Source organism: Mya arenaria, chromosome 8, assembly GCF_026914265.1.
Source record: "Mya arenaria isolate MELC-2E11 chromosome 8, ASM2691426v1".
Taxonomy (NCBI): Eukaryota; Metazoa; Mollusca; class Bivalvia; order Myida; family Myidae; genus Mya; species Mya arenaria.
Window position 1 is genome coordinate 63,185,123 of NC_069129.1, and position 21,854 is coordinate 63,206,976.

The 21,854-nt window shown below is 38.5% G+C and overlaps 1 protein-coding gene across 1 annotated transcript in view; it reads right to left on the reverse strand.

The window, feature by feature from the left end:
• Positions 1–21,854, reverse strand: part of LOC128243456 (protein virilizer homolog) — a 53,830-nt gene that overhangs the window by 11,851 nt on the left and 20,125 nt on the right. The window contains exons 20-34 of the mRNA XM_052961246.1: positions 21,528–21,708; positions 12,532–12,646; positions 9,207–9,356; positions 8,646–8,789; positions 7,888–8,091; positions 5,989–6,074; positions 5,279–5,425; positions 4,385–4,480; positions 4,125–4,197; positions 3,579–3,715; positions 3,143–3,342; positions 2,484–2,711; positions 2,052–2,157; positions 1,539–1,613; positions 311–471 (exon numbers count right to left, since the gene is read on the reverse strand). Of these exons, the coding sequence (XP_052817206.1) occupies positions 311–471; positions 1,539–1,613; positions 2,052–2,157; positions 2,484–2,711; positions 3,143–3,342; positions 3,579–3,715; positions 4,125–4,197; positions 4,385–4,480; positions 5,279–5,425; positions 5,989–6,074; positions 7,888–8,091; positions 8,646–8,789; positions 9,207–9,356; positions 12,532–12,646; positions 21,528–21,708 (2,103 nt within the window). The remainder of the gene's footprint in view (positions 1–310; positions 472–1,538; positions 1,614–2,051; positions 2,158–2,483; positions 2,712–3,142; positions 3,343–3,578; positions 3,716–4,124; positions 4,198–4,384; positions 4,481–5,278; positions 5,426–5,988; positions 6,075–7,887; positions 8,092–8,645; positions 8,790–9,206; positions 9,357–12,531; positions 12,647–21,527; positions 21,709–21,854) is intronic.

Here is a 21,854-nt window from a genome sequence, read left to right on the forward strand (position 1 = left end):
ATTATTGTACATTTTTGGGGGTATGGAATTAACATAACAATAAACAAAAGCAGCATATGAGGATGCAAAATATTTATCAGAAAAGGGGCATTACATTACAACTATTCGAATCAGAGATACATGCCTTGCTACACATGCCGTGCGTATTCAATACTTGTAGTTATAAGTAAAAAATGTTCCAATATTTGAATACTGCTTCTGAGACGCCGTATAAATTCAAATATTGGAACATTTTTTACCTTTAACTACAGTTAAAGTATTTGCAAGAGTGGCATGCGACTATAAACCCAACATTTAACTGGCTACTCACATTTTAAGTATGTAGAAGCTGTAGTTATATTCTGTAAGCATGACGAGGGCCCGTATACACGGAAGCACTGACTCATACTTGTGGCTTGGGTGGGCGATATGCACAAATAGGGCCTCAATGATCTGGGTCAGCTGGGGAACACAGGGCAGAGCATTCACCACCTGCAGAGAATATTGATATACAAGTTACATGGCAGTACAGTCTCATACATATGGTTAAGATGGGGGATATGCACAAATAGGGCTTCCATGATCTGGGTCAGCTGGGGAACACAGGGCAGGGCATTCACCACCTGCAGAGAATATTGATATACAAGTTACATGGCAACACAGTCTCATACATATGGTTAAGATGGGGGATATGCACAAATAGGGCTTCCATGATCTGGGTCAGCTGGGGAACACAGGGCAGGGCATTCACCACCTGCAGAGAATATTGATATACAAGTTACATGGCAACACAGTCTCATACATATGGTTAAGATGGGGGATATGCACAAATAGGGCTTCCATGATCTGGGTCAGCTGGGGAAAACAGGGCAGGGCATTCACCACCTGCAGAGAATATTGATATACAAGTTACATGGCAACACAGTCTCATACATATGGTTAAGATGGGGGATATGCACAAATAGGGCTTCCATGATCTGGGTCAGCTGGGGAAAACAGGGCAGGGCATTCACCACCTAGATAAAAAAAATATATGAAAAAGCTACAAGGTGAGGAATCACGTGACTTAAAGGAGTTCTCACATGGGTCACCACTCATGTAAACAAACAATTAAGTGACATTAATTTCTAAATAACTTTTTGAAAGAAAAGATATGAATATATTTCTTAGCCTCTTAAAGACTTTGCTATTTTCTGCTTCTACATAAAGTGCGCAATATTTAGATTGGCTTGTTTTTTAATGATGCAATCATTGGCCAAAATTTCAGCATTGAATGGTTCTACAAAATTCTGTGAAGTTGAAATTTGGCCAAGAATATATGCATGTGTTCATATTTTTTTGCTTATTGTTCTTGTCTAATATTCATTTGTCAATTTTCCAAGAATAATCTAAATACTTGTAAGAACAAGACCCCCCCCCCACCCCCAAATGATACCCGTAAGTGTTGGTGAAATGTCTTGCAAACACCTGACAGGTGTGTCTTCCACCACCCATCTTTGCTGAGATTGCTGAAATAATACAAAATGAAGGAAACCAAAGCCTGATGTTAAGTCACTAACCTGTTCAGGGATGGAGACATTGGAGTCTCCTGCCAGCAAGGTCACCTCAAGGTCACACAGGCTCTGTAGAATCGACTAAAATACAAACAAAATAGAGTTATCAATAATGGTTCAGAGGATTTAAGTCAAGTTAATCTAAAAATATTCCCAAAAATATTTCATTTAAAAATGAAAAACATCTTGTGTACATTGTATAATTCCACTTTTAGTGCGAGTACATGCATTTCAAAGTTGGTGAAAAGGAACCAGTACAGATATTTTGCCAGTGCTGGGCCTTACCAATACTGTCACTGGTAACATTTGACTTATTATAAGTTTCATAAGAATATGCTGAACTTTTTTGAGTTGATGGACACAAGGTTAAAAATTATGCTAGACTCTATGCCATCAACAAGACCAGAACCATGAAAACTTTTTTTCTTTCAATAAAAACCCAACAAATAAATATGTGATAATAAGTGAAGAATGTGCAAAAATAAGGATATTGACTTATAGCATGTAATGGTTACATACCACTATGGACTCCTGGTCCTGGATGTGTTCAGGCCGGTCACACACAGTGTTGAGGATGTCCAACATCCGTGGTAGCACACTCTGGTATTTGTCCTCCCCATCACTCCTGCGATAATGAGAAAGTAAAATCGTTCAAATTTTTAATGCCACTTAAAATTTGTTTACCTTCGTCCATATAAGACAGTTGGTTTGACCTCAGTAAAGATGTTTCTTTTCAGTTTAGAGAGTGTTATTATTGCAGATACGAAGCATGAAAAAATTTCATTGTTCAAATGAATTTACATCACTAACGAAGAGAAGTGATCAAATATATTCACGGACAATTCATTTATATCAGCCAAATCAGCAAGTCCCAATATGAAAGTACAGTATTAATATTTAGTATATACTTAATACGTCAAACATCACTGACGTTATTCACTCAGTCCTCACCCTATGATTCTCAGCATGGTACACTTGATGGCTGGCTGTGAGAGGAGGTAGGCCAGAAGGTTGAGGAACCGGCCCAGTGTAGCCAGCACAACCTTGTAATCCTCCGGGCTGGGAGCCGGCCGCGGCTCCTGGGGCTTATCAGCAGCAGACTGGGCACCAGGCCTGTCTCCACCCTTCTCCAGGTTCCCTATACTTTCTATGTGTTCCAGGAGGATGTCCAGTATACACCTGAGATAAATGAAACCACAGGATGCTACAAAACTGTTGTGTTAATACAGGCAATAAAACAGCAGGTGAAGCCAATGCTTATACACTTTTATCAGTTGTTTACATGAAATAATTAAACAATATTAAAGTCAGTACTATAGACCTTGCTAATCATAATATGTGCATTGTATAGTTATTATAAGCATGTGTATAGGGACAAGTCCAATTGAATAACATAAACATTTTGTATTGGTTATAGTTTTTGCACACCTCAGCCTCCATCACAAACCAATGAGCTTATGATTGTGTATGAATTCAATTCTTTTGCAAAGGAAACCTCACCATGCATTTTCCCTATTTGCATATTAATATGAAAGTAGCATGGGATGTATGCAATTCAAATTTTGAATAATTCTTTCCTTCATTATAAGCAGAAAGGGAATAGCACATACTGTGTGATCATGGATGCCGTGGGAGATGCCAAGTCTGACATCTGGAAGCAGATCTTCCGAAGTATCTGTTGGAGAGGTTGACAGGAAGTTGTAGCCAGGGTGCGGACGATGCCATGGAGTGTCGTGTGGAGGGGAAGAAGGTGGGCACTCCACAACTTCCTTGTGTTGATAGCCAGCTGAACCTCCTCAGTGGTTAATGGCTGGAAACACAATATATAGTTTAGATAACCTTTCAAAAAGTATTATTTCATATCATGCCAGTCCACTGTCCCTACCTCCATAATCTGAAGAGGCAAGGGCAGAAACTCTGAGAGCATCTGCAGGCCAGTGAGATAGGTCAATGGTGAACATAGGATATTTTTACATTTTTCAACTATTTCTTATCAAATAGAAAATCAACCACCTATTGAGTATTCTGAATCTATATGGTTCTCACCTCCTTTGTTTGCAGGGGTAGTGGCAGGGGCAGTAACTCTGAGAGCATCTGCAGGCCACTCAGGTAGGTGTAGGGGGCCTTCATGGTAAACTTGAGCAAGTCCCGGATAGCCAGCGTCCATAGACTCTCACTTATCTCTGAAGATAAGTTATAAACAATAATTAAAGGGATTCAGATTTTCATAAAAAATATTGTTTTGTTTTTTTAAACTCTGGACAAGAATAATGATCTCAAACAATACTAACACAGTTGATTGAATCAATACCACTATTAGGATTTGAGATATGCTGGTTTTACATGTCTTCACATATACCTGTCCATACAACAAAATACAATGTAGCTTTCCTGTGACAGAAGCCAAAAGCTGCTTGTATGAGGAATAATGATGCCTTTGGCAGGTCTTAAACTGAAGACCCCTTAAGTGAAAGGTGGACACCTAGTCATCCTAGTACCCTAAAATAAGCCTGTTTAAGCCTCATTTTCAATCGACAAAGGATATTTGAACTGTAGACACAGCTGTGACTGCATGTATGAAAGCTGTCTTACTGTCTTTCTCCTGACTGGGCTGTGACAGTGGCTGGGTGTAGGATGCTATTGTGTCAACTATCTCTCTCTGGATCTGAAAGAAACAAATACATCCATTACACAAAATCTGTATCAGAAGCCCAAGTACATGTACCTAGAATATTGTTGAAGAATGATGTGTGATAGTTTGAACATGTTTATTGTAGCAAATTATGAATTAGAAATGCAGCAGTAATGATTTAATGATATTAGAAACTATATTGTGGTGCAATACAACTTACACTGTTGATTTCTGGAGCAAAGATGCTGATGGTGGGAACAGAACATAGCACTGTATGCAGCTCAAACATAGTGGCCAGTCCTGTCAGGTCTCGGAACTGCAAATATACATGTTCTTCCTGGGGTAGGGCCATGACAATCATAGGTCATAAAATTTGCAAGAACAACACACATTTCTATAGAAATTGCTGCAGTCAATATTAAGACAGAATATCTCACTAAATACCCCACCAACTGATTATGCTAGGAAAGCTTGGAAAAATAACAAACATTCGAGAAAGTACTTAATTTTCCATGTCAAGGCCATCATGACTGACATGTGTGTAGCATAACTTGTATAAATGACAAGTACTTAGCTAGGTTAAATATCCATCGAAGTATGCCAAGAAAGTACGGTATTCATACGGTATAATGTCACCAAGCTAGGTTTGTATTGATAGATCATCTATTTGATGATGATGATGATGATGATGAGGCGGAAGAGGTGGAGGAGAAGGAGGAGGAGTTAGAAGTGGCTTTTGTACAATTGCCAATCACAGTGAGATACACAAGGTCAACTGACCATGACCAATGTGCAAACTTGTTTGAAGACTCAACACCAAATCATTTAAAAGTCATTGATAGAAACAAAAATATGTGACACCAAAGAGACCAGAAAAAGCAGACCCTATCAATATGTGTCTGCCATGCTTCTTAGGAATCACTAGCCACAATAAAAACTTGAACTTAATAAGTTTATTCCAAGTTTTACTAGAGCTACTGTTACATTCATTGTAAATCACTATCATGGAAAATAAGTAATAACAGTCATATATCACCAAATATTATCAAACATTTTTGCATAAACAACACAATCCCTTTGTTGCACTATTCTAATAATCCCATGCCCCACCCACCTCTGTGCCCCTCGCCATGATGAGGTACTGTGTGATAGCCTTGGCCATCTCTAGGCAGGGCTTCATGATGAATAGGTACAGGGACAGGGTCTCACTGCTCTTTGGTACTCCCTTCTGCCATGGCCGCAACATCAACTCACTCAGTTTCTAGAAAAGAAGAAAGATACTCATTGCTGTATACAATAAAGTTTATATCCCACAAGATAGAGTCACTGTCAAATGCCTTCTGCCATCGCTGCAACATCTGATCTTCTTGTTTCTCAAATAAATGAAAGTGCATTTGATGTACCAGTACATAAATAATTCAATAATGGAACAAGTCTTTTATTTCTTAACCACATCTTCCACCGATGCCAAAACAGTAAATGCAGATGAATGGGAATATTAAATCAAGCATATATTATATCATTCAATAACTGTTGAGCCTAGTCACAAAAGTTACAGAATGTTTCACTTATTCTACACTATAACCCTTTCTTCATCATTTCATTTCATTAACCTAAATAAACAGATATTTTCAATACAGTAATTTTAGTTGGACCAAAGTGGTAAGCATTATTTAAATAGATCACCTCGTGTAGCAAAGTTAAAAACATTCTATTTGTACATATTCTATTTCTATTTCTGGTTACATGCATGACATGTCCTTCTATGTAGAAATCAATAATTAAAGTATAAATGGAGAAAGCCTGGAATTTAGGTTCGCTAACCTGGAGTATGGTGACAAAAACGGGCAGACAGTCGGCACTGAACAGCTCCACAAGCACATACTTGTATTTCATCTCTTCGTTCTTGTCTGAAAATACACGGGAGAAACAGTAGGAGTCGCATGAGAAACAAAAGGATTAGTTGGAGAAACAGCATGAGTCGCGCGAGAAAAAGCATTCGCGTGAGAAACAGTACGAGTCGCGTGAGAAACAAAAGGATAAGTTGGAGAAAAAGTAGGAGTCCCTCGAGAAACAGTTGGAGTCGCGCAAGAAACAGTAGGAGTAGTGGGAGAAACAGTGGGAGTAGTGGGATAAACAGTGGGAGTAGTGGGAGAAACAGTAAGAGTAGCGGGAGAAACAATAGGAGTAGTCGGAGAAACAGAAGGAGTAGTGGGAGAAACAGTATTAGTAGTGGGAGAAACAATAGGAGTAGTGGAAGAAACAGTAGGAGAAGAGGGAGGAACAGTAGGAGTAGTGGGAGAAACAATAGGAGTAGTGGGATAAACAATTGGAGCAGTGGGAGAAACAGAAGGAGTAGTGTGAGAAACAATAGGAGTAGTGGGAGAAACGATAGGAATAGTGGGAGAAACAATAGGAGTAGTGGGATAAACAGTAGGAGTAGTGTGGGAAACAATAGGAGTAGTGGGAGAAACAATAGGAATAGTGGGAGAAACAATAGGAGTAGTTGGAGGAACAGAAGGAGTAGTGGGAGAAACAATAGGAGTAGTGGGAGAAACAATAGGAGTAGTGGGAGAAACAATAGGAGTAGTGGGAGAAACAATAGGAGTAGTGGGAGAAACAATAGGAGTAGTGGGAGAAACAATAGGAGTAGTGGGAGAAACAATAGGAGTAGTGGGAGAAACAATAGTAGTAGTGGAAAAAACAATAGGAGTAGTGGGAGAAACAGAAGGAGTAGTGGGAGAAACAATAGGTGTGGTTTGAAACCGTTTGAGCAGTAGGTGGGAAAAGTATAAGTTGAGGGCGGAACAGTGAGAGTAGTGGGAGAACCAGTATTTGGAAAACCAGAAGAGGAAGTGGGGAAAAAACAATAGAAGAAGTTGGAGAAACAGTAAGAGTAGGGGGAAAACCTGAAGGAGTAGTGGGAAAAATATCAAGAGTAGCTGAAGAACCTGTAGCAGTAGTGAGCTTAACATGAGTAAACATGTGCATGTTTAGAGAGCTTGTGATTAGCAAAATATACGACTGATGGGTGTCATAGTTGAAACTGAAACCAAATATATATGGAACATTTCATTCCTTGGCACCAATTTTTGTTATTATGAAAAGAAAAGAATCATGTTGATATCATCTCTTGATTATTGCATACAGTACATAAACAACATTAGTTTAAACAATCACTGAATTACAGAGAACAAGAGCTGTAACAGAATGTGATGAATGCCCTCAATGTGACATTGACATTTGAACAATATCAAGTCTAAAAAAGCAAAGAAAATAGCAATAAAATGTATGGATAAAGCAAGGACCTGTTATGAACTAGTGGTCATAGAGGTAGGGACACAGGTCTTGCATGCGACATGTCGTCGAAAACATTGGCAAGTTATATTTAAATCTGTCCTTACAAGAGAATGTTACAGCCAGGATACAACCACCTATACTCTATGTCCTTATATGCAGCATTCCATAGTATTCAAACACTCATTCAAAGTGTGACCTTCACCTTAGAGGTAAGGACACAGGTCTTGCATGCAACACATCGTCTTGGTATCTCAAACACATGTGGCAAAATTTAAAAAAAAAAATATCCGTATACAGGAGACATTTACGATTCAAATATGCCAACCTTCAGGGGCATAAAAACATCTGATACCATTAATTCTCTTTTAGCCATTAATTATACCCAAACAAGGTGATTCTATTAACTAGACTGTTCAGTCTTACCTTCTGGAAAGTCATTTTGCGGAGCCACTGCAAGGTTCTTCAAAATCCTCAACACAGTGATGAGACCCCGAGGCAGTTTGAGAACATCATTCTTCAGCACCATCAACTGTTCAATGATTGCTGGCAGACCATTGTGAGAGAAGATGGTGAGAGATTTCAAAGGTAACAGCCATTCCTTCAGTCGGGCGAGCTTACTGCTGAATTCTGGAGGTAAAACCTTTAGGATCAGTACAATAGGAAAAACTGCACCTACTATTGGTATTGGCTGAAGGTTACAATTACCTATTAAAACAGAGTTTGATATTTTTTTACAACATTAAGAGCTGATGTTGAATAAAATTAACATCACTTAATTCACAACCTTTGTGCATGATTTGTACAGCTGCAGCTGTGGAAGAATTACATTTCACCAGTGTGTCATGTTTGGTTATAAGTGGTACTAAGAGAACAGGATCATTCACTTGATGATCTTTATCCGTTTTTAAAAACCAAACGCTTAATTCAGTATGACTACATGATTACCTTGCTCCTCTACAGTGAGCAGGTCTTTGCCATAACTCTGGTCAAAGTCCACACAGTCGGAGTAGTGAACCGTGAAATTTTTCTACATATATCATTCTTACAACAATACAAATATTACTGAATTTGTTCCCCTACAGTGAGTAGGTTATTGCCACACTTCAGGGGAAAGTTTGATCTGTTGGAGTAGTGAACCATGATCTTTCTCCATACAATATTACAACAAGTACATGATTTACCTTGCTCCCCAATAGCGAGCAGGTGTTTGCTGTGTCTCTGGAGGAACTCCACACTGTCAGAGTAGTGGACAACGATGTTCAGCAGTTCTGTAGAGTAGCCTGCGCTCACTGACTTGCGCAGCTTGGCATCTTCTCTGTCATCACCTGTGCAGAAATAGTACAACCTAAATGCATATACATGAACATGTACTTGTAAGTTAGTAATCTGCCAGAAGACATGTACTATATGCATAGCTGAATACTTGGTCTATATGTGAAGTTTTCAACCTGTCTATATGTCAATGTGTACTTTTCAACCTAAATACAAGATCTATAAGTGAATTTCTTAACTGAATAAATGGTCTATAAGTATAATTATCAACCTGAACACATGCCATGTATGTGTAGTTTTCAACCTGAACACCTGTACTATCTTTGTATTTTTTCATGAAAATATTTCAGTACTATTAATATAAGTATGTTATGCCAAAACTGAAATTAAAAGCATCTCTAGATTAAATTTCTACTTTCTGAAAGCTTTTAATGTACATATGTATGACAACAAATTCAGCTAGCACTTACCTGACAGTTTCACAAAGGGCATAAGCACTGAGATGTTATCAGCCTGTGTGAGAGTATGGACGACTGCTGCATGGCCAAGAGGGGTGAAGGTCATGGTAAACATCATATGGAGCAGGGTCACAGGCTCGGCATCTTCAGCTAGGTTCTTCTCTATTGGGATGTAACAAAAAATATAAGATATATTGGTAGATGATTGTTTCAGTGTCAAGATAAATATATTTCCCAGTGTAAGCATTAAAAGGTAAATTTCACAACTGCAATATTTACGCTTTGTGTTCACTCCTTAAAACACCATTTCTCTTTCTCTCATGCCTGGCATTCATGATATTTTATTGATATTAAATTGGTTCAGCTAAATAAGTTAATACTATGATGTTATTGATTTTTCTTACCAGAACATTATATTTGCTGCTTACAGTAACAGGTAAAAATGTCAGAAACTTGAAATTCTACTTTGATAAACATTATAACATAAAGTTTAACATGTGATATTTTTCAATAAACCACTTAAAAACATGAAAAAAAGATTGCCATTCAACTGAAAATAACAGATATGTATTATTTTCTTTGACACTCTTCATCACTTCTTTATGAAACTGAAACTCAATATTTTGGTGTTTAAACTTGGATGTACATAACGTGAATAACCAAAAGTACAACAGATTAAACAAAGATCTACTACAAGTCTTCCATCCCCTACATCCTGGTAGCTGGCTGAGGAGGCAGTCAGTTTTTCTCTGGGGCCCAGCGCCAAGTAATAAATCATCCCCACAACCAGTCAAATATACAGTACATGAGTCACAGATTCCCGCCCCATTACCTGGAAGCTAATGGTAGGCGGCCAGTTTGTCTATGAGGCCCAGCACCTGTATAGAATATTCAGTACATGAACCACAGATTACTGCCCTGTTACCTGGAAGCTGATAGTAGGCGGCCAGTTTGTCTATGTGACCCAGGGCCTGTAGGAAATAGATCATCCCCACCCCCAGCTGTATAGAAAATACAGTACATGAACCACAGATCCCTCCCCCCTATTACCTAGTAGCTGATGGTAGGTGGCCAGTTTGTCTATGAGGCTCAGGGCCTGTATAGAATATACAGTACATGAACACAGATTACCGCCCTATTACCTGGAAGCTGATGGTAGGCGGCCAGTTTGTCTATGAGGCCCAGAGCCTGTAAGTAATAGATCATCCCCACCCCCAGCTGTATAGAATATACAGTACATGAACCACAGATCCCTCCCCCCTATTACCTGGTAGCTGATGGTAGGTGGCCAGTTTGTCTATGAGGCTCAGGGCCTGTATAGAATATACAGTACATGAACACAGATTACCGCCCTATTACCTGGAAGCTGATGGTAGGCGGCCAGTTTGTCTATGAGGCCCAGAGCCTGTAAGTAATAGATCATCCCCACCCCCAGCTGTATAGAATATACAGTACATGAACCACAGATCCCCCCCCCATTACCTGCAAGCTGATGGTAGGTGGCCAGTTTGTCTATGAGGCTCAGGGCCTGTAAGTAATAGATCATCCCCACCCCCAGCTGTATAGAATATACAGTACATGAACCACAGATCCCCCCCCCCCCATTACCTGGAAGCTGATGGTAGGCGGCCAGTTTGTCTATGAGGCCCAGAGCCTGTAAGTAATAGATCATCCCCACCCCCAGCTGTATAGAATATACAGTACATGAACCACAGATCCCTCCCCCCTATTACCTGGTAGCTGATGGTAGGTGGCCAGTTTGTCTATGAGGCCCAGAGCCTGTAAGTAATAGATCATCCCCACCCCCAGCTGTATAGAATATACAGTACATGAACCACAGATCCCCCCCCCCATTACCTGCAAGCTGATGGTAGGTGGCCAGTTTGTCTATGAGGCTCAGGGCCTGTAAGTAATAGATCATCCCCACCCCCAGCTGTATAGAATATACAGTACATGAACCACAGACCCCCCCCCCCCCCATTACCTGGAAGCTGATGGTAGGCGGCCAGTTTGTCTATGAGGCCCAGAGCCTGTAAGTAATAGATCATCCCCACCCCCAGCTGTATAGAATATACAGTACATGAACCACAGATCCCTCCCCCCTATTACCTGGTAGCTGATGGTAGGTGGCCAGTTTGTCTATGAGGCTCAGGGCCTGTATAGAATATACAGTACATGAACACAGATTACCGCCCTATTACCTGGAAGCTGATGGTAGGTGGCCAGTTTGTCTATGAGGCTCAGGGCCTGTATAGAATATATAGTACATGAACCACAGATCCCCCCCCCCCCCATTACCTGGTAGCTGATGGTAGGTGGCCAGTTTGTCTATGTGGCTCAGGGCCTGTATAGAATATACAGTACATGAACACAGATTACCGCCCTATTACCTGGAAGCTGATGGTAGGTGGCCAGTTTGTCTATGAGGCTCAGGGCCTGTATAGAATATATAGTACATGAACCACAGATCCCCCCCCCATTACCTGGTAGCTGATGGTAGGTGGCCAGTTTGTCTATGAGGCTCAGGGCCTGTATAGAATATACAGTACATGAACACAGATTACCGCCCTATTACCTGGAAGCTGATGGTAGGTGGCCAGTTTGTCTATGAGGCTCAGGGCCTGTATAGAATATACAGTACATGAACACAGATTACCGCCCTATTACCTGGAAGCTGATGGTAGGCGGCCAGTTTGTCTATGAGGCCCAGGGCCTGTAAGTAATAGATCATCCCCACCCCCAGCTGTATAGAATATATAGTACATGAACCACAGATCCCCCCCATTACCTGGAAGCTGATGGTAGGTGGCCAGTTTGTCTATGAGGCTCAGGGCCTGTATAGAATATACAGTACATGAACACAGATTACCGCCCTATTACCTGGAAGCTGATGGTAGGCGGCCAGTTTGTCTATGAGGCCCAGGGCCTGTAAGTAATAGATCATCCCCACCCCCAGCTGTATAGAATATACAGTACATGAACACAAATTACCGCCCTTTTACCTGGAAGTTAATGATAGGTGGCCAGTTTGTCTGTGAGGCCCAGGGCCTGTAGGTAATAGATCATCCCCACCCCCAGCTGTATAGAATATACAGTACATGAACACAAATTACCGCCCTGTTTCCTGGAAGCTGATGGTAGGCGGCCAGTTTGTCTATGAGGTCCAGGGCCTGTAGGTAATAGATCATCCCCACCCCCAGCTGTATAGAATATACAGTACATGAACCACAGATCCCCCCCATTACCTGGTAGCTGATGATAGGTGGCCAGTTTGTCTATGAGGCTCAGGGCCTGTATAGAATATATAGTACATGAACACAGATTCCCACCCTATTACCTGGTAGCTGATGATAGGCGGCCAGTTTGTCTATAAGGCCCAGGGCCTGTAAGTAATAGATCATCTCCACACCCAGCTGTTGAGCAACGTTCTCTTCTGATACATCCTCAGAGTCCTGGATAAATGGAATATTCAGGTTCAACAATATCCATACCTGAATGATATTTTTAAAATGTAAATAACGAATTTAAAAAACTATTGCTTGGATTGCTAGTAAATAAGAATGAACTCTTAGTTCTTCATGAACGAACAGATTATTTTCCATTTAAAACCGCTACTTCTAGTGAGGAAAAAATACAATGCATTGTACTGTCAAACCTGTATTTAGTGGCCACCTGTGGCGAAAAGGTTATATTGGCTGCTTTAGACAGGTGGCCTCTTAATCCAGGTGGGAAATTGCTGCCAACTTTTGCACTATGTTTTCTATACTTTTATTACACTCAACAAGTTCTTTCAGAGTAAACCACATGCAATTTGTCTTACTATCACCCATGATTAGAATTGAGAAAAAAATCACACACAATGCAAAGCAAATGTTCCTTCATAAAAATAGAAATCTGTGCACTTTGAAAATTAAAATTGAGTTGCATATAAATCACAACTTGTTTTGTTGCTTCAAGTGAAAAACTGTTTAATGTCTGTACTTGATCATTATCTTCCTAATTAATAATGTTTATTCAAGTATCTCTGTTCATTAATTGTGTTAATTCTAATCACAGCATTTGTCTATATGTTATAAACATAATTTAACGATCAGTAAACATGTGGGGAAACTCCCAATTTCGTGTGATGTGATACGCATTTTGATTGAAGGAAATTTCAATACATTTTGGAATATAATTATAGCCTGTATTGGTAAAACTGATGAAAATTGATGATCTCAGCATGATAATTTATAAGCAAAAGTGTCAGTGACCTGTGATTAGTGGCTGTTTATTAGTGTTTATTAGTCATGGGATCAAAGGTTACCGTAAATGACTGGGTATTAGACGCCCTTTTTTCCCTCAGATTTCGATGCAAAAAAATGACTGCTTTTAACCTGTGTAAATCCTTCATCAAGTTAATTAAAACACCATTTTATACATGCATTGATTTGAATAAACACATTCTATCGGCTTTAGATCAAAGAGTCACACTGTGTGACGTCACATAACTTACAGTTATACCCATGAAGATCTCGTGGAGAGCATGGACATTGCTATGCAGGATTAATGTATAACTGTACGATTATTGCTTCTTACAGTCTATATGGTAGGGTGACTTTCAGCACTTTTGAAAACAGGGACCCGGACCCCCCTTTGCTACATTTCATGTTATATACCAAAATAACCGGGAAGGTCTGAAGTTTATCAGACTGCCGGCATAAATTGGCATTAATGGCGGCGAGCCGAGAAAATCCAAGATGGCCGACAAAGATGGCCGCCAAAATCTGAAAATCAGCTATACTCTTTTTTGCCTTGTTAATAGAACTTTTTATCTTATTTTTACATATTTTTCCATCTCATTTGCAAGAATATAGATGGTTTATGTATTTTCAGGATGTTACTTGGTAAAAATATAAAAGATTTACATTTTTTTCATAATAAATAGTGAAAATTTTGTCAGAATTTTGCATATGAGGGTACTATTTTAATTTGTATCTTTTTATTTATTGCACCCATTATCTATTTCTTAGATTAAAAGATAACTATAAACATTTATACATAATTTACAAATTTGTTTCCATCTATCACCAAGTCATAAATTGTCAAAAGCTGTTTTTGGGTGGGTGGGGTAAATTGAAGTGGTTTAAAATTCGGACCAGGTCAGGATTTAGTTCAGAATATACTAGAGAGAACAGACTGTTAAGTTGCAATACTGCCATCTAAAATTATGTTTAATCAAAGCATATCAATTTAAGGATTTTATAAATTAAAAGCCATTAATACATGTAGGATCATTTTCAGGGGATAAAATTTACATCAGCACCGTGGAAGTTTTTTCGGCGAGAAAATTTAAAAACATGTAAACAAAGGCATTTTTTTCAACATTTGACCCCAAAGTGAGTATAATTATAATGAATATTAAACATTTATTCCTTCTTTAACATAATAAGTGTGTTTTTTCATGTATAAAATGTTAAAATATTTAAGAGATGGATGGATTGTTTATTTATGTGATCAGAAACTTGAAAAGTTGAATTGAGAGTGTCCTAGACTATTTGTTTTGATAATTTGCAATAATGTTATGAGTGAAAATGGTTCAAAAACATGTGTTTACATGTATGTTCACGATAAGACAGCTGAAGAAGTGTAAATATTACAATATATGCTTAAAATGCAAATAAATCTGTTCTATATATGAAAAACGGTGCAACTGTAAATTATATCCCTTCAAATATATCCACTGTATTTTCAGTATGAAAGTTTGATAATGGACGTTTCTGAGGCGGTCCCATGTACTACAAAAAAGAGAAAATTAATATTCAGCCCAGAAACATGTTGTTTTTGTAAGAAAGGTTTCCAGAGCAATAGAATTACACTTAATCCAAAGAAGTTTGATTCATTGCTTACAACTTGTAAAGGCAGAAATGATGAAATATCTGCAAATTTTGTAGAGTATGAGCCTATGATAAGGAACAATGAAATAGCAGTTCACTACCATAAGGCATGCAGACACATTGCCATACACAGAAGTTCGTCACTTCCTGACATCAGCAGCTCTACATACTATTTCCAGTCAGCAAAAGACTCCTTCAGGTATGGTTTCATCACCATTTTGACACGATAAACAAATAAGAAAGAACACCCAAAAAATATGACCACTGAAGGCCCGAACTTGCAACCGCGTGGTCTGTAGTCAGTCACTATAACCACTCGGCCATGCTGAGTTAGATAAACGTGATATATTACGTTATAATTATTATTAATAATAATAATAATAATAATAATAATAATAATAATAATAATAAGAATAAAATAATAAAAATAATAATAGAAATAATAAACATTCCATAAAATGTGAGATTGAGTATGTTAATTTTGCAGGTGGTGTAGTTCCCTGTAGTATGCTTATGGAAGATGGTCATTCTCGTCCTAGGGATGATCTGATAATAGCAGCCGCTGACAACTGGGATCACAATGAAAACACCCTAAGTGGCAAGCACTCAACACATGCTATGACAGGTATACTTGTACACACCACTCCTAGCATCCCACAGTCAGCTGATAGAATCAAAAGGGTACAAGAAAGAACCATTGATGTTGCAGCTCTTCCAGGTGTTTAACAGATACATTATGTAGTTCACACTTTGCGAGGATAATTGTTTGTTTCAGTGTATAATCGCGTTATATTTCACCGAGTAAGCACAAAAAAGATATATTCACTTTTTGTGTTCACGCGGTGAAACATAATCAATTTTACAGTGAAACAAACAATTTTTCTGTTTATTATATGCTTAAAACGGAAATAAAACGACATTTAATGCACAAATTATATGAAAGCGTGCAAATCTGAACGAAACATTTTCGGAAATGACGTCATTGATTTTTTGTCCCCGCCTTGAGCGCGATGACGTTATATTTAGACGTTTGAACGGGTCAGAGAGTTCAAAACAGTGAATTATAAAATCTATATTTTAATGTTTTGAAACAGTGAATTACCAATTTTATTTCACTGATAAATCTCTATAAACTACAGAAAAAACATACAATAAATATATACAATATTAAAATAATTTAGTTATAGTTTAGTGAAGCAAATTTAAGACTATAACACAAATCAATCAATTCAATCATTCGGGTTTAAAAGGCTGACCTGAAATAGTAAAAATACATATAATAGTATATGCTTTTATAAATAATGTATATTACAATGTTACAAAGAGTGTGAAAACGCAACATACAAGATCAATAAATTATTCTATTTCAGGAATGGGTCTTTGTCATACGTTGACCTACAAGAAACCACACAGTAGACCGTCTCCGCAGCTGAACCCACCAGTTGATGTAGCTGAATTAGGCCAACCAGAAAGCCAGTCTACACAGATAATTCGCTTGCAGGAAATTATGTACCACATGAGCAGGAGCAACCTGGTCCACATGTGTGATGACCAAGCTTTCAAACCACCACCATGGACTGTATTTCAGACAAATATCCAGGAGGACACATTAGTTCAAACATCAGACATTGTTTTTAACCCAATCATATTAGCTCCCCCTACTGATCTTAACACTGTGTATACCACATTAGTCCGTACAAAAGAACAGATGTTTGCTTTAGGACAAACTATTTGTCCAATTGTGTTTGATATGGGCTTATTGACAAAGGCCCTTGAAATTGTCTGGGACTACCCGAGTGAGTTTGAGGGCGTTATACCTATGGAAGGTGGCATGCATTTCATGATGAGTATTTTTGGTGGGATAGGGCACATTTATGGTGATGCGGGGTTAAAACAGTTGATGGTAGAGTCTGATGTTTTTGCAAAGTTGACAGCTGATCATATATTGTCTGGCAAAGACTTTGACCGAGCTTTGCGGGCTATTCTCATGATTGATGAGGTGTTGAACAACAGATTTCTCTTTCAGCTAAGAGCATGGGCTGAACAAAACAAGAAAGAGTTTCCTCACAATCTTTTTCAGAGGATTGCCTCTATGAAACAAAGTTCCGACTCTGATAGCAATGAATTTGATAGCATTTCAGGATTGATCGAGTCTGAGATGATTCCTCTTATTGAGTTATTCAGATCTGAGGGAAGATCAATGTCACCATTGTTCAAATTTTGGAATGACTATCTCACTAAGGTATCTTTGCCTATCAAAGTGTATCTATCTTCCTCGAGACATGGTATTTGGAGTGCTCACCAGGATGCCAAACGGATGCTTTTGCCTTTTTTGTTTGCCTCAAATAGATCTATCTATGCCAGGTTCATGACATACATGGTGTTGAAGATGAATCGAATTCCTGAACACCTGAGAGAGAATTTCGATCAAGGTCAGTTTGTTGCTAAACTCACAAAAGGCACGTTCAATGCAGTCTGGATAGATTATGTGCTTGAAGTCACAGAAAATAAGGCACTCAAATCCTCTGGTGGTATTATAGGGTTAACACACAATGACAGTGCATTAACACGGTGGTTTTTATCGAGACCGTTAACCGCAAAGTATGCCATAGCATTTGCAAACCGCAGACAGACCACATCAACAAAACATCACACAGACACTCCATTCCATACAAATGCATACAATAGTGCAGTTAGTCAGATGTTGTCCCTTTTTGAGAATGAATCATTTATAGATCCGTTTTCTCTTTCGTCTGCCCCTGAAAAGCTAGTAAACATTGCTACAGGAGTAGCAGCCCTGCTTGAGGTGGAGGAGAGCCTTTTAAATTGTCATGATACAGGCAAACGATTGCTGCAAACCTTTGTTAGTGAGAGGTTCATAGTTGAAGACCAGTCAACAAAAAAGTCATTCTTTGATCCAATGGCACGGGTTAAAATACAAACCATGGCTCTGTCTAAGTCTGTTGTTCGAACGGCCACAAAATCTGTTCAGATGAATGGTGAGGAGATGTATCTTCGGCTTTTAGCCATTAATACATTCAAAAAGGTGCCTTTGCGACGGGTTTTATCATTTGAAAATGCCCCAGTCCCTCTTAGTTTGTTCACTGATGAAGGTTCCATAACAATGACAAAGAAATCCGACTTCCTAGACAAAATTGAAGGTCTTGTTAAAGATGATGTTATTTACAGTATCCCAGCTGCTTCTGATTGTATTGTCTTTGATGGGATGGCTATTGTCCAAATGCTTCAACCTTCATCAAATAGACAAATCACTTACTCGGAAATGGCTTCAGAGTTTTGGAGATGTGTATTAGCCAGCAGTTATGGTATCAAACACATCCATGTGGTTTTCGATAGGTATATGACTAACAGTTTGAAGGCCCAAACGCGCCAAAAACGGGGTGAAACTCTTTCCCATGCGCCAGTTACAATTCAACCAAATATGCAGATCAGGGACTGGAAAAGTATACTGACCAGCACTAAGAGTAAAAGTGAGTTGACTAAACTTTATACAGAACACCTTGCATTGCATGCCCATGATATTCTTGTCAATGGGGAGACATTGTTTGTTGCTGGTGGTATGGGTACAAAGGCTTTAAAAGTCACCGGTCTGTCAGTAGCATTTGTTGGTGGCCTAACATCCGACCAGGAGGAAGCAGATGTTCGACTGATATTTCATGTTGCACATGCATCTGATTTAGGTGCAAATACAATTGTTGTTGCTAGTCCGGACACCGACGTGTTTGTTCTCCTTGTACATCATTTTGATCAGTTGAAAGTTGAAAAGATATTTTTCAAAACGGGTCGTAAAGTGGCGTATTCTGATCGAACAAGGTATATTCCAGTTCATTCCGCAGTTGAATCTCTTCAGCCAGAAGTTACACAAATATTGTTACCGGTATTTTGTATCACGGGCTGTGATACATGTTCTTCATTATTTGGTATTGGTAAAAAGAGAGCTTTCCAAGTCATGACCAAATCGGCGGAGCAAGTCAGTGATCTTGCAGACCTTGGGGCTCAGTCCACACTTTTACCTCAGACAAAGGCAGCAGCTGTTGTTTTTGTTGGTTTGTTGTATGGTCAAAACAATTGTAAATCACTGAATGTTTTAAGAACAAATCTTGTTCTTGCAAAAGCAAAAGAAAAACCAAGGAAACTTCCTCCAACCAATGACAGTTTCATGCTCCACTTGCTTCGATGTATGTACCAATTGTTGATCTGGAGAGGTGCATTATCCCCAACACCGTTGGCTGATCCAGTGGACTATGGTTATACTGTTGATCCACATTCAGGATTTTTTATTCCTCAGATGATGACACAGGCTGCAGCTGCCCCTGAATTGCTAAGTGATTTGGTATGTAGTTGCTGTAATTCATGCAAAGATGATTGTGTTTGTTGTTCGAATGAGCAACCTTGTACCGAAGCATGCGATTGTAAGGGGTGCTTGACAAACACAAATTCATGTCAGAACTTGTTTACTGAACTTGCAGATGTTGAGTTAGAAGATTGCTAAATTAGCTTTATGATTTTATTAGTTCCCAGAAGTGTTCTTAAGATGCACTTGTATATACTCCTATGCAAAATGGTAAAAATTATTTGTATGTGCCTACTGTTATTTTGTCAAAGATATCAAATATTAGCAACCATCTTGGAAGTCATTATGTTATCCATCATTGATTTAATGAAGTTAATTCATTTTGAAAAATGATATTATTGTTTAAATATCAGTATTTTGTTATTTGTTCATTAATAAACTTTCATATATTTTTACACCTTTTTAATACTATTATAAATATAATCATGAAAAATTGTCCATGATGCCAGGAATCCAACCTAAAGGTCAACCATCTTGGATATTTTTAGCTCGCCACTGTTTATGCAAATTTATCCTTTTACCCTGATAATCATGCTTTGATACAACGTAATTGCAGGTGTCAGTTGCATGCAACCTAGCAGTTTTTTCCTCACAATGAAACTTTTTTTTTGGTCCGGTTTACAGAACGGCTTCAATTTACCCCACCCACCTGAAACAGCTTTTGGTTGGATAAAAATTGGTTAAAACTCATATAAAAACATATTTATTTATGTATAAGTAATTAAAGTTATCTTATAATACAAGAAAAAGTTACTGGATGCAATTATTCAAAAGATATATGTTAGAATTCCACACTCCCTTGCAAAATTTGGGCATTTTTTATATATTTTTTTGTATAAAAGTTATATTTCCCCTTTTTCCCCCTATGTCATCACTAAAAAGCATAAACTATGAACATTCTTACAGTTTAGGTGAAAAATGGTGTTGAAACGAGATGAAAAGGTCGATTAACAAGGCAAAAAAGAGCAAATTTGATTTTCCGATTTTGGCGGCCATCTTTGTCGGCCATCTTGGATTTTCTCGGCTCGCCGCCATTTATGCCAATTTATGCCGGCAGTCTGATAAACTTCAGACCTTCCCGGTCATTTTGGTATATAACATGAAATGTAGCAAAGGGGGGTCCGGGTTACCCCTTTTAATAGCGGCCTTTTGAGCTAATAGTCACCCTACCAATAAGTGTGGTACAAGTTTGAAAGTTTATTGGCAGGACGTTTTACAAACATGTCATGTTTATGTTTTCTTAATCCCTTGATTGCCCTTGTTGTATCTTTAATCCTTCAATAAATATATCACGCTTCCTTTTCAACAGGCAATAAGTCGTTTAGGATGGGGTAGTAACTAATTATAACTTGTCACAGTGGTGTATACAGTTAGGTAATCTAGCCAGGCATTGTAAAGATAAAAATCAATAATCTTCGTCTGTGAAACTTGGTAACTGTGAAAGTTGTGATTGATGTCCTTTGGGTGTCCGAAAATTAGGTACGCAAAATAAATTATTCTGGAAAACAATTATGGGTGTCCAAACTCTTAGGTGAATTACGGTACTTTATTCTTTTCTGTAGGTGTTGACATTTTGAGAACAAACTCGTACAATATAAGGTTTTTACATAACTTAACTTTTCATTCTCAACAGTTTATCATTGTATGGTTTTAAAGATAACCGTCGCCATTTTCACGAAAAAAATTTTTTGTCACTGTCAACAAACATGGTGGCCAAAAATGCCAGACGATTTGACATCTTTTCTATGCGTCTTTTAACCAAAAACATAGATTAAAAGTTTTTTTCTTTGACTTTTCACAGATTTTTTTCCCTGCGTCTAATACCCACTATCGTCTTATACCCAGTCATTTACGGTAGTGACTACGGCTGCATTTGACATTTGGCCGCTATATGCATGTACTCTATATAGTAAAAACATATGGGAGGAATTTGGAGTGGCTGGATAATAAAGATGGGCATATAAAACAGGTGGCCTTACGACCAGGTTTAGCTGTGTGGCATAATTAGGTAAGTATTTGGGTGTTTAGATTCTTGCGTTAATTTAAAGAACCAAATCTAAGCGCACAAAATGGTTTTGTTACCGTGATCTGTATAAGTGCCTGTATGATCTTGTTGGTGGTGTCGGGGCGTGACGCCAGGTAAACGAGGCCATGTTGCTCTCCCATGATCCTCTGCACAAGCGAGCGGACAGCTCCGAACAATGTGGGCATGCAGCACATAGTTGGGGATGACACAATCACCAACAAGGACTCCAACAACTGACTGTAAAAGTGAAAAATATGCTATGAAATTCAATCCACTGTGAAATACATATTTAAATGATGTTTATCTAGGTTTGTTTAAACAAATTAATAATAGGTTGATTATAAATGGTTAAAATCAGTATAAATCTTGCAGATCTCCATTTT